Here is a 15,969-nt window from a genome sequence, read left to right as displayed (position 1 = left end):
CCTCTGTGGGGCCTGTTGGAAACTACTGCCGCCGCCCGTGAACACTGTCCCTGCTGCTCTCTCGGCAGCGTTACCAGTACCGCTGGTAATGGTAGCCCACACAGGTCATCCCACGGGGGGGATGTGAGCATCGAGCAACCCGGAAGCAGCCCTCCTGCCTCAGCCCCCCTGTGAGAGGCCGCAGCCTCCCAACGGTCTCCCCTCAACAGTGGGGCCAAAACCACGAAGAAGCCCAAGGAAGCTGGAAAGATCTACGAAGAGCCCATGCCCGTCCCAGGCCTTGTTTCCTTCCAGAATGTTCCACGAGAAACCCACACCCAGTCCTAGGTGCATACCCTCCAGTTGTGTGGACCCCGCCCTAATCATCTCTCCTGAGGAGGGCTGGCTGACCACACTCCTGCATCCAGCCGTCTTCCTGCGACCGCCAAGCCCATCGCAGCTCCCTTTTCTCTACTAATTCTCCTGGAGGAGATGGGAAACTCCCTTTCTGCATGGACAAGGGGAAGGAGGTGCCTGTGCTCACAGACCCCTGATAGTAGCAGGGGTGGCTTCACCACACCCTGGCGTCGGGCATCTGCCTCAGATCCCCACAGTCCTGGGCTTCCAACCTGTCCTGCTGTCCTTCCTCTTGCCTGTGTGAATGATGTTCTCACCCCCACCTGCTCCAGACTCCAGGCAGCCCCAATCCCAGGCAGGATCCTCAGGGAAGACCCTGGCAGGACGTCGGTCCCAAGGAAAGGGAGCAAGAATCCCAGAAACACCCTGGACCCAAGATCATACCTTCGGTCACAAGTTACCAACTAGCAGTTGTATTCTGTGTGGCCTCCAAGGCATTTGGGGATGCTTCTCAATTAGTTACCACCATTTTTGAAATTTGAAAGTTAAGCAGAAAAAGAGAGCCATTATTATGAAAAGAGAGCTTATCCTGAAAATTGCATATCAGGACAGATGGTCAAGATTGGGTGAACACAGGCAGCTGCCCCTTCTGGTGGAGTCCGTGCCTGGCAGACTGCCGCTGCCCCCCCCTGCCAGGAGGCTCACACAACTTGCATGGTCCTTGTGGGCACCTGAGGGTGCAACCCACACTTTAAATGCAATGAACTCCCTCTAGCCAGCACACAAATGGCTTTGTTGGCCCTCCCAGGAGACGGCGGAGCAACCTGGGTCCCAATGGGATACCCAAGCCCTGGCATCATCAGGATGGTCATCAAGAACTTGGATGCTAGGTGCCTGGGTGGCTCAGTGGGTTAAGCCTCTGCCTTTGGCTCAGGTCATCATCTCAGGGTCCTGGGATTGAGCCCCACATCAGGTTCTCTGCTCAATAGGGAGCCTGCTTCTCTCTCTCTCTCTCTCTGTCTACTTGTAACCTCTCTGTCAAATAAATAAATAAAATCTTAAAAAAAAAGAAGAACATGGATGTTCTTCGCGAATTTTCTTGAGGTAGCCTGGCTTTCAAATACTCCTCCACCAGACACAGATTTTCATGTGCTACTGAAGGCCTTAATTATTTTGGTAGCATGGTCTCTATTTTATGCAACAGGAAACTACAGTCGGTTGGGGGGGGGGTCAATCCAGCTCCTGCTAGTTTTATAAATAAAGCTTTACTGACAGCCATTGTTTGGCTGCTTCTGGGCTCAGACAGCAGACCCAAGGAGCTGAGACACAGACCATATGGCCTACAAGACTTAAAATACCTATCGGCGGGCCTTTTATAGAGAAAGTTGCCTGATCCCTGAGCCATGCAGGAGAGGCCAAAGTCACCTTCTTTAGGAGCATTCTTTGGTGTCTGTATTTGGGTTCCTTGTTTATAACACTAAAGCTCACCGGGATAGGAATGATCTGATGAGGGTTGGGAGGGGGAGGACTGGGGACACCAGGGAGAGGAGGGGCTGGGGGGCCGGACCCCTGGGTTGCTCACTTGCCTCAATGGGGAGAAAGCCCAGAGCAGTCCCCCACAGTTCAGCCCACAACACCTCTGGGAGGAAACGCTGCATTTTCCGCCAGAAACCTGGTGCTGCTCCCTCCAGCACAGACCCGTCTCGGCACCAGGCACCCCCCTCCCAAATAGTCCCCGGCACTTACTTCATGGGTTTGAACAGCGCCTGCCCATAATTCTGGAATGTCATGATGAGTTTGAGCTGCGTGCCCCCCGACTTCATGGCTGCAAGGGAGAGGGAAAGAGACACGGGGTCACTTGCTGCGTGCAGACTCCCCCCTCTGTGGGCAAGTGAGACCAGCTCCCACCCTGGTCCCACTGCCCCACCTGGGCCTCTGGGTGTGGCTGAGGGCCCCCATGCTGCCTAGAAAGTTTGGGGTTTCCTGCAATGATGCGGATACACACTCCCACCTGACATCAGGTGCTGGGGCAGAATCTCTCAGCCGGTCTGAGCCACGGCCAGAGGGCAGCTTCCGGGAAGGTTGGCCACGTACATGCGCCCACCAGCAACACCTCCCCTGCCCAGACACCTGCATGACCTACTCAGCCACCTGGCCCACCCCACACCACTGCTTGCCCAGTCTGAGTTTCTGGGGTTCTACAGGAAGCCTGAGTGGGGTTAGTCTGAGGAGACCGAAGCCCCCACTCGTCACAGGGGGCTCCACATGGATGATATGGGGGGTGGACGGCTCCAGAAGCATCATGGTGGCTTCTCACTTGCCACGCCAGCTCAGAGGCTAAAGAATTCCTGAAAATGTCTGCTCTTCCCCCCAGACTGTGGCTCTCCGTTATGCTGATGGAGCTGAAGGAAGGAGCACACTCAAGGGTTTCCATGAACCGTGGGGTGAGAGGTTGGGCCTGGACTGTGGCCCCCTCAGGAGCCGAGCTGGCTCGCCCGCCACACCTCCACGTGGTGAGGGCTCCAGACCGTGGGAAATGGGCCACATGGCCTGTTGCCTCCATGCCAGGCACCAGCTGTGCCACTGTTGCCAGAGGAACAAGGGACAGGCAAGGTATCCCCACCAGAGTCTGCGCCCGTGTGGCAGGACAGACTGTAAAGTGTAAACATGGAGATGACCTCAGGCTTCTGTGCAAGAGGGCAGCAGGCTTGAGGGGCCCTCGGAAAGGCCTCTCTGGGGAGGTGACACTTAGGCCGCTCTCAGCGAGGAGAGAGGCTGGCCTGAACACACAGGATTTGAAGAAGGAGGGAGCCAGGCACATTCACAGCCTGGAGGAAGGTCCTGAGGTCCTCCCGGCCCAGTGGGTAGGAAGGAAGTGGGTCCTTCCCACAGGGAGGGAGTGGTCGGCGCTGGGCAGCAGAACGGCCAGGAACCAGGCCCATGCCGTCCCCCACCACAGAGGGGGCTGGCTGCAAGGATGGAAGGTGGAAGCCGGGGGAAGGAGGCTAAGGCAGCCAGAGTGGACACCGGTGGCTTGGATGGCAGAGATGGGGGAAATGGAAAAACTAAAGAAATACCAGGGGGTCCAAGGAACCATGTAGGAGTAGGTGTGGGGTGTGGAGGGAAGAGGGGAACCTAGGTGGACTCCAGTCAGAGCAGTGACAGATGGGGAGGAACGTGCATGGAAGTGAAGATTGAGGCACGTAGCAATGAATGAGGGGCGCCATGCTGGGGGAGCCACATGGGGGTGGGTGCCTGCCCAGCCCCCTTCATGGCGCCGTGGTGAATGTCAAGACATGGAAAGATAATGCATGACTTAATCTGTCAGTTCTACAGGTTGACCATACGCAGCAAGAGCAAGCGGAGTTGGGGTAGGGGGACCATCACATTTACCTCGAGTGGCTGCTACCGCCAGCAAGCGGGTGATGCTCGGGAAGCATCTAGAATGGGGCATGGGGCAGGGCCCATGGCCTGTTCAAGACTGTCACGGGACTGCAAAGGATGACCAGGCGTCCTGAGCTCCCTGAGCATCTTGGGTGGCTCTCCTGGCCTCTGGGAGGGCCAAGGCCCAGCCCCACTCCTGGGCTCCCGACCCAGCCACTTGCTCATTCCTTCCTCTGCAACGTCTGTGGCCGGGACAGCCTGGCTGCCTCGGACGCACCCTGGTCTCGGGGTCCAGCAGCTGGAGCTGAGAGCACCGGTGCCCTAGACCAGTGTGTGACTTGGGTCTGTGGGAGACTCTTGCAGCCTCAGAAAACAGCCCCCAACCCCCGACAAATTCCACTTTGCTCCAGAACACTGGAAATAAGGTAAAAATGTGCAGCCCTTGGTGGGGGGCAGAAGCACAATGCACGGGGAATCCCACGGAGGGAATGCTACGTAGCCCTCATAACGGTACCAGAGACTCTCGAACGATGTGGCAAACTGCTCCTTATCTTATCATTAAGCAGAGCAGCTTAGGAAGCGTGTGTGCTGTGTGAGCTGCCTTTTCTGGAAGGTGTGTATACAAGCGCGTGAGAAAATCTGGATGCCTAGTTAAGAAGCCCCAGCCCCAGCCCAGTGCTCACCCGCCATGGGCAGAACCACAGAGGGTTCTAATTTCCTTTTTTCCCTTATCTGTGCTTTCTAAATTTCAACAATGAACACTTATTATGTTTTTTAATAAGATGAAAACAGAAGTGATCATTAAGAAAATTAGTGGCCTGATTAAGCCCCATTCGATGTCCCCATTTCCATGTAATAACTGGGGTCACACATGTGCTGTCGAGGACAGCACATCAGCTCTCTCCAGGGCCTGCAATCCTGGTTTTCTTGAATAACAAATTATTATGCAAATCTGGTCGGTTGAGTCATTCTTGTTCTGGAAGCAGATCTGAGTGCCCCGCTGACCTGTGTTTTCTGCCGCATTACCAGTTCCTCTCCACGGACCAAGCAAGTAACTAGAAATTAATGGGCCTTAGCATCTGGAAAGGCCAGGCTTTTGCTAGCGGCCCTGGACACCGCCTTTCTCTTGTCTGGGGACATGTGCCTTCCCACCCGGGGCCACTATTCACTCTGCCAAGCTGGGGTTGACAATTTGGAGACACCTGGAATTCCACTTGAAAATCAGGTACGGGCAAAACCCACATGCAAATGGCCAGTAGTCATGGCAAAGGCCAAGTGTTCCTCTGGGATGGGTGGGAGGCAGATGCCCCCACAGGTCTGTGCTTGGGGTGAATGTCCTGGCTCTGCTGTCACCAATGGGCCTGGGGAGAGGGTCAGGGCCAAGGGCCCCGGTGGCAGAGCCTGGACACTAACCAGCCCTTGAGAAGGAGGGTGTGAGTTTGGGGTTTCTTCCTGAAGTCAGACTTGAGAAATCTGACCCGCACGCGTGTAGGAGAGAGGCCGTGGAAGCGGAGGCCAACTTCTGGGAGAAGCCAGGTGTGCGGCAGGGGCCCCGTGTGAGAGCCGGTGGACGTTCCCTCACCTGGCTGGGTCTCCATGTTTCAGGGGACAGAGACCTGTTGAAACCTGGCTAACCTCCGCCCTGGGGGGCACCTGACTGAGCAGTGAGCCCTCTGTGGACTCGTGGACGCGCTAAGGCCTCCAGTGGCCACGTCCCCAGAAGACACTCACCCCAAACAAGCCCCATCAGCCAACTTCTCTCCATCTCCACGGCCCCAACCAAATCTGGGCCTCACTGTCCTCAAATCACCAGCACCCACGAGGGGCACCTAACTGGGAGTCTGGTTCCCTCAAGCCCCATGGAGGGCACCTGTCATATACGCTCTCCCCTCCCCTGCTTGCCTCCTGCAGGCACGTCCCACCATCCAGACCACGGATGTCAGCTCTGTCTTTCCTGCTGTCCCTCCAGAGACATATCCGCCAGCTACGCGTTCATGTATGGTATCAATTAGCACGGACTACTGATCATTAATGACACGCACCAGTAGTTATACACGCTCACACACACTAACAGAACAAATATGCTAATGTTTGCATATTTGTATGCCATGAGCACTAAGACATCTGGACACTGGGGAGTTTGCTGTCTTTCCCCAGAACACAGCTCCCCTCAGAAGACCCAGAATGGGAACGGCAATTCTTAGGGTCCTCCTAGGAAGGGTTGAGTAAACCAAGCACCAAGAGGAGAGAGACAGACCCGAAAGGAAAAGGGGTGCCATCCTGGCCGGGGAACCCGATGGCACCACACCAAGGAGGCGTGAGCGCTGGGAGACACGGGACGCTGGGCTCTGTCCTTAGTTCATCCCGCGTTGCACACCTCGGTGCTGGAAGGGACAAGTCACTTGAATCACTCAGCAACCGGTTTCCCGTGGAAGCCAGGATCAGCATCGCCAGGCTCCCCATTTCTAACAGGAACCCCCAACCCATGTTTTGGTGAGCCACCTCTTTTAAAGGAAAGAAATCTGCTTAAGAGACTGGTGGCCCTCGCAAACATGCCCAGGTGTAAGGCACTGCCAGGCCACCCGTGGGGGCTTCTGCCACCTCCTCTGAGAAGTGTGAGCCATGCCTGTCCTCAGGGATCATGGCCAGGCAAGTGGTCTGAATTTTTTCCCAGCCCTGCCTTGTCTCAAGGCCCAGGATGGCTCAGATCTGGGGGATGTGATGCCAGGAGCCCTTAGGTCAGCCGTGGTCTTCCTTGCCCACCCCAGATGCCTCCCCCCGATCACGGTGTTCTAGAGCCCTGGGTACCATGCAGAGCCCCTTCTCCTGCCCCTGGGCCTTGAGGGACATGGGCCCTCAGAGAGCAGCACAGTGTGTGTCTATCTGTCCATCATCGGAGGACACCCCGGGGCTGGCCTTGAGGGGGCTGCTACGAGCCAGGGACTGGAGGAGACTCCGAGGGCTGGGGTCCTCCTGCTCGGCCTGCTGTGAGACCTTGTCAGGCCTCCACCAGACGTCAGTCCCTCACATGCATGCCCAGGACACTGGAGCAGTAACTGCACTGCCCCCCCCTCCAGCCCCTCTGCTGTGTGGACGCTCACTTTTATCATGATAATTAAACTGACTTAAGGGAGAAAAGAGGGCAGTACCCCAGCAGGCATCCGGCACCCTCCCTGGAGCTAGAAGGAACACCATGGGAACACACCCAGCGGAGCCCAGCTGTTGTCTGCTGGAGATGGAGAAAGCAGGTGCCCAGGGCCCTTGCCTGGGCTTTTGTTCTTGATCTTGGACTAGACTGGTTGCAGGGAAAACTGAGGAGGGGCCCAGCTATTTGCCACCTTCCGCCTGCCTTGCCTGCAGTCTTCCCTCCGGTCGGTCTGGGGTGGTCTGCGTCCTTTCTCCCAGAGGACCTAGTGCCTCAGGCAAACTGAGCATTTTCAGTTGTCGCACCCCCCCCCCCACCACGTGGGAGAGCCAGGACCTGGAGACTGGGACCCACTGCCACCACCCAGGGTGGGAGGGGGACTGTGAGCTCTCTGGGGCTGGAACTGCCTTCCAGAGGAGCCGGCCTCTAACCAGTGAGGGCGGCCCCTGGGCCCTCAGGCAGCTGCCCGCCCTGGGCTGCCCCAACCGCAGCCTCTGTCCCCGGGAGCTCGTGACTGTCAGTCCTGGATGCTAGCTAGATGGGTGAGCGCCCAGGACTCGGGTCCTGGGGACCACAGCTCCTTTGTTCAGTCCCTGCCACAGCTGTGTCCCAACCCGGGGGGAACAACGGTGGCATCTCTCAGCCAGAGGCCGTCTCAGTCCTCTCCGAGTCGGTGTGACCTCTTTTCCCTTTTCAGCAATCCCTGCTACAAAGCAGTTAATTGTGTCATTTATCATTTGCACCTGTAATTGTGCACGGGAGCTACTTAATGATGCCCGGCTGGAGCCGAAGGCACCGCGTGCCTGATCTCAGGCTGAACAGAGGTAGATAACGTCCCGAGCCTGTTTTTAAAGGCAGTGAACGGCCATTATGGAGCAGCCAGGAGCCCGGCTATAAATAAAACTGCCGGCAGCGGCTGCTGTACCGGAGGCCACAAGGGCTTCGCCACACGGATCCAGTGGCTCTGAATGGGGAGAGTGAGCGGGACTCTTCCGGCAGGAAGCTCTGGAAAACTTGCAGGCGCCGTTCCCCGTCCCAACGGTGTTTCTGGGCTTGCCCCTCCTAGGGACCACTGCCGCTGGACGGTAAGGGGACAGAGACCTGAGCTGGGAGCAGGGCCTCCCTTTCCAAACTGGCCCGGCCAGCTCTGCTAAGCCAAGGGCCCACTAGGGGCTGCTGTCTCCAGCAGGGGCTTGGGTCAAACATCTGACCGGACGCGGAGGCAGACACAGCCTGGAAAGCGTGCACCCCAGGGCCGGCCCCTCCCCTGCTGCTCCCTGTGGACCAGAGCGTTTTCACAAGCGCAAACTCATTGGGGAACTCACCGAAACAGCAGGGAGAGCGGGGTAAAGGAAAGGCCTCCACAGGCTCGTCTGCACAGGCTGCTGCGGTCAAGGAGGCCCTGGCCTGCCCCCGAAACCCTCCACCCTCCCCGCATACTGACACCTACTGGCAGGAGAAGAATGGGATGCTCCTTGGGCTCTGTTTTCACCTTCCAAACAGCTGGAGGTTGTTTGTTCCCTAAGCGCTATGGTGAACTTGGCCACGTTTGGGAATCCCCACAGCCCCGTGTCCACCCCAGACCCTGCCCTTGAGTGGGGACCCGTCATGCACAGGGTGCAAAGATCTAGTTACTACTTATAAGCTTGGTCACGGGCACCGTCTTATCAGAACAAATGCAAGGTACCCGAGCAGCCACAAGCCCACTTGACAGATAGGGAAACCAAGGCAGAGAGGGGAGCCACGGACAGCTGTGGAGCAGGATCTTTTAACATTGTACCATTTCTAAAGTTTCAAACATTGCTCTCGTTTTCCCAGAAAGCCCAGCCCCGCCCTGCTGCCTTGCATGACTAACGCCTACACTTTGTTTAAGCCCCGGTCAGACGTCTTTTCTTAGACAAGGGGCTCCATACCCCTCCTATAGCCACGTGAATCGTGTTCAAGGCATTTAGTCTTCCTTACCGCGTCTCTGTTTCCTGTTCCCCTGCCCGGGGCCTCTCAGGTCAGCAGAGACGTCTTACTGAGGCTCATTCATGCTCGTACCCACCACCCAGAAAGGGGTCTCCAAGGGCAGGGGGTGTCCGAGGAAAGCTGCTGAACGGGTGAACGAGTCGGTCAAGTCCCTGGATACTTCTCTAATGGCCCTGTCTACTCTCAGGAGTGAAGGGGACACCCCGGCCGTGGCTGTCCATGGGACAATCTCTGTCGTGCACACGGACTGCTTCCCAGCACCCCCAGAAGGCTGTGGCGTCTGCAGGGAGGGCAGGAGGGAGTCTGGCCTTCACACAGGGAGGGCCGGGGATGCCTGGGCTCTGGGGAGATGCTCAGACCCCTCCTGCGCATCAGCTAAGATGCACAGGAGGGGCTTGTTCCTGCGCACTCCCCTTCATGAAGGGGGGCAATCACACGCTAGACAGAAGCCACATAGCCAGGCAGGTGCCCCAGAGACAGCTCAGTACTGGGCAGAAAGAGCCAAAAATAGTGCAGAGAGACGTCTGGAAAACCCACTTGCCAGCTGCACTCCCCTCTCTCAGCGAGTGGACGGAGCCCCGGGACACGGGGACCGGAGCGGCATCAGTTGTTTAGAGGAATACCAAGGAGATGGAGTCTGACTGCCCGCTCCACACATTGGGAGGGGAGGGGATCTACCCTCACGTTACCCCGGCTGGCCTCCCTCCACCCCACTCCTGGCTGTGTGTCCCTAGGCCAGCTCCCTGCAAAGCCCCCAGGACTGTTCTTTCCACAGCCCGTCCCTCACTGCCTCCTCAAGCCACCGGTGACTAATGCGGACCTTCACAGGCAATCGCCTACAGGCCCAGGAACAATGGCACCGAACCTCCACGCTCTGAAACCACTGGGGACACATTTCCCTGAAATCAGTAATTGGATGCCTTTTTTCTGTCCAGTTCAGCAGATCTCAAAGTGCTCAGCAATGTGGCCTCTGAATTACTAAGTGAACAGGCCTCCGCCTGAGACAGAGCTGAGCCCTGATCCCTGCCAGTGCTCAGGAAGTTGAAGGAGCCTGGTGGAGCTCTGCCCTGTCTCCCTGCTGTGCTGAGGGAGTGGCCCCGGCCTCCAGGGGCACAAGCCCCCTTTTCACCCCTGGAGGGGGCAGACCTGTCCTCTGGAAAGTGCCTCTCCTCGGATGGATAAGCAGAACGGGCTGTGCGGCATCTGTCCCTCCCTCACTGGCCTAGCGAGGGCAGCGGTAGCCCCTAGACCACATGGACAGCATCGAGGGTGTCCCTCCCCTCCCTTCGAGGCCCTGCAGGCATGTCCCTCTAGAAGACTGCCCGTTTTGGTCACTCCAGAGATAACGTTCCATCAAGGTGCAATGGCTCCCCAGCTGCCCTGCAAAGGACAGCCAGCCCCCAGCACCCCTGACGCCCTCGGGAAGCTCGGGGAGGGCACCTACCCACACTGGTTATCTTCTGAGCACCGAGGTCGCGCAGGAGGGCTTCGATGGCTGGGTTATGCCTGGAGTAGAGTTCATACCGGTTAATGCCGATGTGGAACTTGAGCCAGTTGGGGTAGGAGTCCACAGCCGCCTCCCCCGTGGGCAAGAAGTCTTCATTTTCAGTGCCTTCACGTGGCCTACAGGACATGCAGAGGACCCGGAATCAGCGGGGAAAAAACGGAGTCGTTCCAAAGCCAAGGTTCTAACTGTGGATCCAGACAAACGTGGATGTGTTCACAGATGCCTCTGCCCAAACAGGACCTTGCGAACGTCCCTACTTTTTCTGCAGCTGTTGTTCTAACTAATAACATATCTAAACTGTAATTCTCACTTACCGTCAGGAGACGTCCAGACAGCTATAACTAAAATCAAGACCGAGCCCAGAGCGTCCGTGCCAGGCCCTACCGCGTCTGCCCTGGGGTCACGAAACAGCCCAACAAGTGTGATGTCAGCTTGGGGTGTGAGAGGCTGTCAGCTCTTCCTGGGGACAGATGAGCGAGCCATCTTTGACCACGAACCGTGTGCATGCCGGAGACACACCCCGCCTGTCAGAAACCTTCCCTGGGCGCTCTGTTTTGCTTCCAACAACCAGGGGAGAAATGATGCAAGAAGCTAAATTTGATTTTAACGAGAGCAGTCTTGGGTGGGGAGCGAGGAAAGAGGTAGGCACTCGCTCCAGCTGAGACCCAAAGTCAGGACCTGCCGCCCACATGGCCCTGACATCTCTGGAGGCAACGGGCCCATCTGGGGGAAGGCAGAGCCTGTTTGCTGCTGAGCCAAACGGAAAGTGGAACTTGTCTTAGCTCCAACCCACCTGCAGACGAGATCCTTCTGGCCCCAAATCCTCTCCCACAGGGGCCACATCCTGGATCCCCAGTCCTGGGCTCTGTCTCTCCTGTGAGGAACCCTGAGCCTGGGCCACTGCTCCGATTCTCAAGTTTCTAAGCATTTCCTTGAACCTGGCCAGCACACAAAGCTCCGAGGCCACCAAACACTTTGGTGTATTTAGATGGAAAAGCCTGGGCCTGGTCAAATTTCAGGGTAGAAAGGATTTTTATGCGATGGCCTTCCCCCTGCATGGCAGGGGTGATATCTACCTGCAGCAGGTATTTGTTCTGGCCTTGTTGCTAGTTAATATTTCACTCCGGGCTGCAGCATGGGCTCATGCTGGTCTGTGTGGCTGAGGAGGGCCAGGGGGAAGGGTTTAAGCCAGGACAGTTTAAAGAGATGCTACTGAGGATGCTTCTCCCCTTTTATGAAGATGTCACCCAACACAGCTGGCAGGGTTCCAAGGGCAGCTGCTTTGGGCACCCCGGTTGGGAGAACCCTTTTGTTATGCCTCACTGGGGCCAGCACGCCCCTCTGCTAATTTTGTTCTCAGCCACCAGCTTACAAGACTCATTAGGCTTCTGCAGACTCTCCTGACGTGTCCACCAGAGTAATGTCCCCGAGCATCTGAAAGCTTGGCGCCAGCAGCTCCCCAGGGTAAGGTTAGGGGCAGGCCCTCCCATTCACTCCCTTGCCAGCTTGTGCATGCACTGCCTGACTTAGTTTCGGGAGCCAGGACCCCGCAGGGACCCCGTAGGCCACCCTGCCCTCCCGCAGAGTCAGCACCGACCCTCCCTGGACTCCCAAACCACCCAGCAGCCCTTCTCAAGGAGGCAGTCGTTCTGGAGACAAAGGCACTGCCCTGAGCAAGAGGCAGCATGCTCTCCTGCTCCACAAACCTCCCTTGCTGGAGAGGGGTGCTGGGGTGGGGGTTGAGCACTCTGCCAGGGGGGTTCCTGCCCCCTGGGGGTTCCCGAGCCCCTGGGCCTCTTTAAACGAGGCCTGGGATGTGCAAGGCCATTTCCTGGGAAGCGGAGCACAGATTAACGGCTGCTTGACGGTGTGGGGCCTGCCAGCACCCACCCTGAGCTGCCCTTCGCCTCACTCACCAGTCAGGATTCTCCCCGGCAGCCTTGGGGTTGAACCTGATGTCGCTGTTCACATTGAAGAGGACGTCGTCCTCCGTTAGCGGTGGAACCTGCACCTGGTAGAGCGGGTGTTCAAACAGCCGGGCCAGGAGAGAGCTGTCCCCGCTGGGGCCAGGGGGCGGCGCCGACCGACGGAGTCCGGGGTCTCGGAGCAGCGGCCGGTGCGCGGGATCGCGGGGCCGGGGACCGCCGGAATTCTGCCCCTGCAAGGCGCTTTCGGCGGGTTCGGCTGCCGCGGGGAGTTTCTCCAGCGAGTGGGATGTGAGATTGGAGGAAGGGTCGGAGCTGAAGTCCTGCAGGATCCGCAGCGTGTGTTTGTTGGGCCAGCCCGCGTCACCGGCTGCGGAGGAAGCGGCAGGGGGCTCCCCCGGGCGGCCCCGCGCCTTGGCCCAGGCAGGCGCCGCCGCCTCGACCGCGGGTTGCGCGCACGAGCAGCCCGGCTCCCCCGAGGGCCGCACGGCGCGCCGCTCCAGTTTGGGCAGCAAGTCCAGCACGATGTGCAGCGCGCAGGCCACCAGGAACACCATCAGGATGAGCACGCGGAACCTGCGCACCAGGATCATCTTCATGGCCGCGCCGGAGAGCGCGGCCTGGGACTCCGGGCGCCCTCCCAGAGCGCGCTCCGCCGGTGCCCCAGCTAGCCTCGGCTTGGCACGAACGCAGTGCCGAGGCACAGGTCAAGGTCCATCTGGCGTCGGACAGCTACCAGCTCCAGGGTTGTCCCCCCGCCCACACCACGTGTAGGGCGCCCACCGCCAAAGAGCCCGCTCGCCCGGCCATCTCTGGCCCTACCCTCTCGCCTCTCCGGAGTGGCCGCGCCGTCAGCGGCCGGGCCCAGAGGCCCTGGTCCACGGAGCTGGGTGCGCAGCCGGGTGAGGCCCCGCGCACTCAGCGGCCGGCTTGGGGTCTCTGCGCTCATCCGGCGCGCTGGGGCCTGACGCGGCGGCCCATCTAGGCCAGGGCGCGGCGGCCTGTGGGTGGCGGTGGAGATGGCGCGGTGCAGTCCCCTCCGCGGCTCCGTGGGCCACGCCAGGCGCCGGGCCGGCCAGGCGGAGAAGGGGCGGCTCCTTCGGGCAAGGCTCGTTTCTCTCACGCAGCGGTCCGGAGGCTGGGACCTGGAGGGGGAGCAGGGCGCAGAGCCGCGGGGACAAGGAGATGGTAGGCACGGGTCTGGGGGGCGCTCGGAACGGCCGGGGAGGTCCCCGGGCAGGTGCAGCTGCCGTCCCCGGAGCGCAGTGCCCGCGCGGCCGAGCCTCTCGGCGCCCCGCGCCCCGGCCGGCAGATATCCGAGAGCCGCGGAGCCGCCCCCCGCGTCAGCGCCCGCAGATTGGCGGAGACGCAGCCCCGCGAGTCACGGCCAGGCCTGAGCCGACTCCGCTCCCTCTCCTTTCTCCTCCCCTCGGCCGCGCCCCGCGTTGCCTCTGCAGCTCCCGGCCCGCTAAAGAGAGGGCGCCTTCTTTTCTTGGTGGCCGAGAGAAGACGGAGAGACCCAAGAGACAAAGGCCGGAGGGCTCGGGCGCGGCGAGCCGGCTCCCGCAGGACGGGGAGCGCGCGTGGACGCTGTCGAGGGGGCCTCTCCGGCCAGGCCCCGGGACGCGGGACCTCCGCCCGCCTGGGGCCGGCCGCCGCCAGCTGCAGCCTCCGGGCTCCTCCCCAGATGAGCCGAGGGCCGGAGCCCAGGCCAAGTCCCTCCCCGGAGCAGCTGGGCGTCTGCGCTGCCGGATGAGCTCCCTGCCGGGAGGCGACCTTGTGCCCCCCACCCCGGGAGGCCCCCCGTGCGCCCCGCACCGGGCGTAGGGGAGGAGGGGACGATCGGCCGCCGCCGCGCCGCCGGAGAGACGAGAGGAACTCGGTATTTCGCCCAAACAGCAAATCCGGAGGGGATGCCGGAGCGGCTCCTGCTCCAGGCTGGGGCCCCACCCCACCAAGGGGACACGCCTGCGCCTTGACTCTGGTGGCGCGGGCGCCCCCGCGCTAGGATTCGCTTGGCACGGAGAGGTACCTGGTGTTTGCGGAGGCCGCACCTCGCTGGCCTCTGTGTGTGTGTGTGTCTCATTTGCTTGGCTAGGTGCCAAAATCAGCCACCCAGGCCTAGGGGCGTGGCACTTCTACGTGGCCTCTTCTGGGCCCCCAGCCCCCAGTAGAGAATATTAATGTGAATGTCAGTCTAAAGTCCTGGTGAGGAGGGTAGGTGACCCTGGCCAGCGAATGCAGTCCAAACATATCCACGGCCCAGCAAACAGGCTATCTGTCTACCCCATGCCCTGGAGGCCCAGCCAATGTTCAGCCTCTCTGGCAGGACTGAGTGGGGGGGCCTGGGAGTGAGCCCCTCTTTCCTGTCCACTTGCTGTGCTGCCCTCTCTGGACGCCAGTTTCCTCTTACCTGCATTCAGGGTGCTTCTCCCCTGGGACTCATGGACTCTCCGTGTCTGGCCCGGTCCCTACCCTGCATGCAATAGGCACCCACCAGATGCTGGTGACGGAGAGGTGTCCCAGCCCAGCTGGCCAGCGAAGTGAAGATCTCTGAAGCCATTTGAATTAAGTGGAAAGGTCACTGGGCCCATCTGGAGCTGAAGATAGAGCTGGAGGTGGGAGGGGGCCGGAAGGGAAGGTGGATCTGACCTGGCAAGAGCTCCTCCTCCCTCCCACACTGCACCATTTGTGGGCAGAAGAGGTAAGTTTGGGCAAGGTTACCTGGACAGGCCAAGGAGGTGATGTCCAAGATGAGACGGAGGTTGGTGAAAGAGCCCCTCCCCCTTACACTGGGAGAGCAGAGTCATGAGCCCCACAGTGTGTCCCTTGGCCTTGGGGTTCTGCAGCCTCTGGCCCCCTTAGCCCTCCCCTGGACTGTGGCCTCAGGGTGGCGGTGGGGAGGCCTGACCCCATGAATCATGGACAGCATGTAGGAGGCCTCCCGGGGTCTCATGCCCAACCGCCCCCACCATGGATTCTTAGGAGAGCTGAGGTGTTAGTTGGACTTCTGGATTAGTTCACCACTGGATGGCTCCCTTGCCTAGTTCTTGGTTCACCTTAACTATCACCTTGAAGAGGCATTGTCTTGCTGACCAGATGGTTTCAATGACCCACTACTCTGTTTTCCTAGCAACATCCACCACTACCTGAAAGTAACATCTTCTATTCTTGTCTATGGCTGGTCTCTCCTAAAATGCATGGGTCTCACTATGTAGGAGCCTCCCAACATGCCTTGCTCACAGCTCTGCCCTGGAGCAGAGCAGGTGCTCAGGGCCCCTGGGTTCTCTGAGGACGCCCCAGCGGGAGTGTGGTCCCCAGGGTGCCATCTGAGGCAATCTGCTAGGGAGGGGGATGGTGTCCCAGAGGACTGTGGAGGGAGGGGTTTTCCAGGGGTAAGGGCAAGCAGCCTGGGGCCTGGATGTAGATGTAAGGCCTTCAGGTTCTTTGTGGCTGGTCCCTGGGCACAGGCAGCACGGGGAGATGCCGCTTGCTCTAAAGTGCTTAGGATAACCCAGAAGTCTGCCAGTCACTCTTTGGTCTTGGTTAAAGCACAAAGGAGGCGAGCCTCCCACCCTGAACCTCCCCTGGGTGTGCGAAGCCCCCAGCTGGGCTGGCAGAGGAGGTGCCCTGAATACAGAGCCCCTTTAGGAGAGCAGAGTTGAGGCCAGGGAAGAGTGCCCGTGTAGGAGATACACAGT

At 59.5% G+C, this 15,969-nt stretch overlaps 1 protein-coding gene across 1 annotated transcript in view; it reads right to left on the bottom strand.

The window, feature by feature from the left end:
* The window catches only part of FAM20C (FAM20C golgi associated secretory pathway kinase), a 35,154-nt gene extending 22,278 nt beyond the window's left edge, over positions 1–12,876 (bottom strand). The window contains exons 1-3 of the mRNA XM_044233125.1: positions 12,260–12,876; positions 10,281–10,459; positions 2,083–2,161 (exon numbers count right to left, since the gene is read on the bottom strand). Of these exons, the coding sequence (XP_044089060.1) occupies positions 2,083–2,161; positions 10,281–10,459; positions 12,260–12,867 (866 nt within the window). The 5' untranslated portion in view covers positions 12,868–12,876. The remainder of the gene's footprint in view (positions 1–2,082; positions 2,162–10,280; positions 10,460–12,259) is intronic.
* Positions 12,877–15,969: the final 3,093 nt, after the last annotated feature.

This window comes from Neovison vison, chromosome 14 (genome assembly GCF_020171115.1).
Source record: "Neovison vison isolate M4711 chromosome 14, ASM_NN_V1, whole genome shotgun sequence".
NCBI classification, from domain to species: domain Eukaryota; kingdom Metazoa; phylum Chordata; class Mammalia; order Carnivora; family Mustelidae; genus Neogale; species Neogale vison.
Note: the sequence above shows the minus strand (reverse complement) of the source record. Positions and strands in the feature narration are given on the sequence as shown.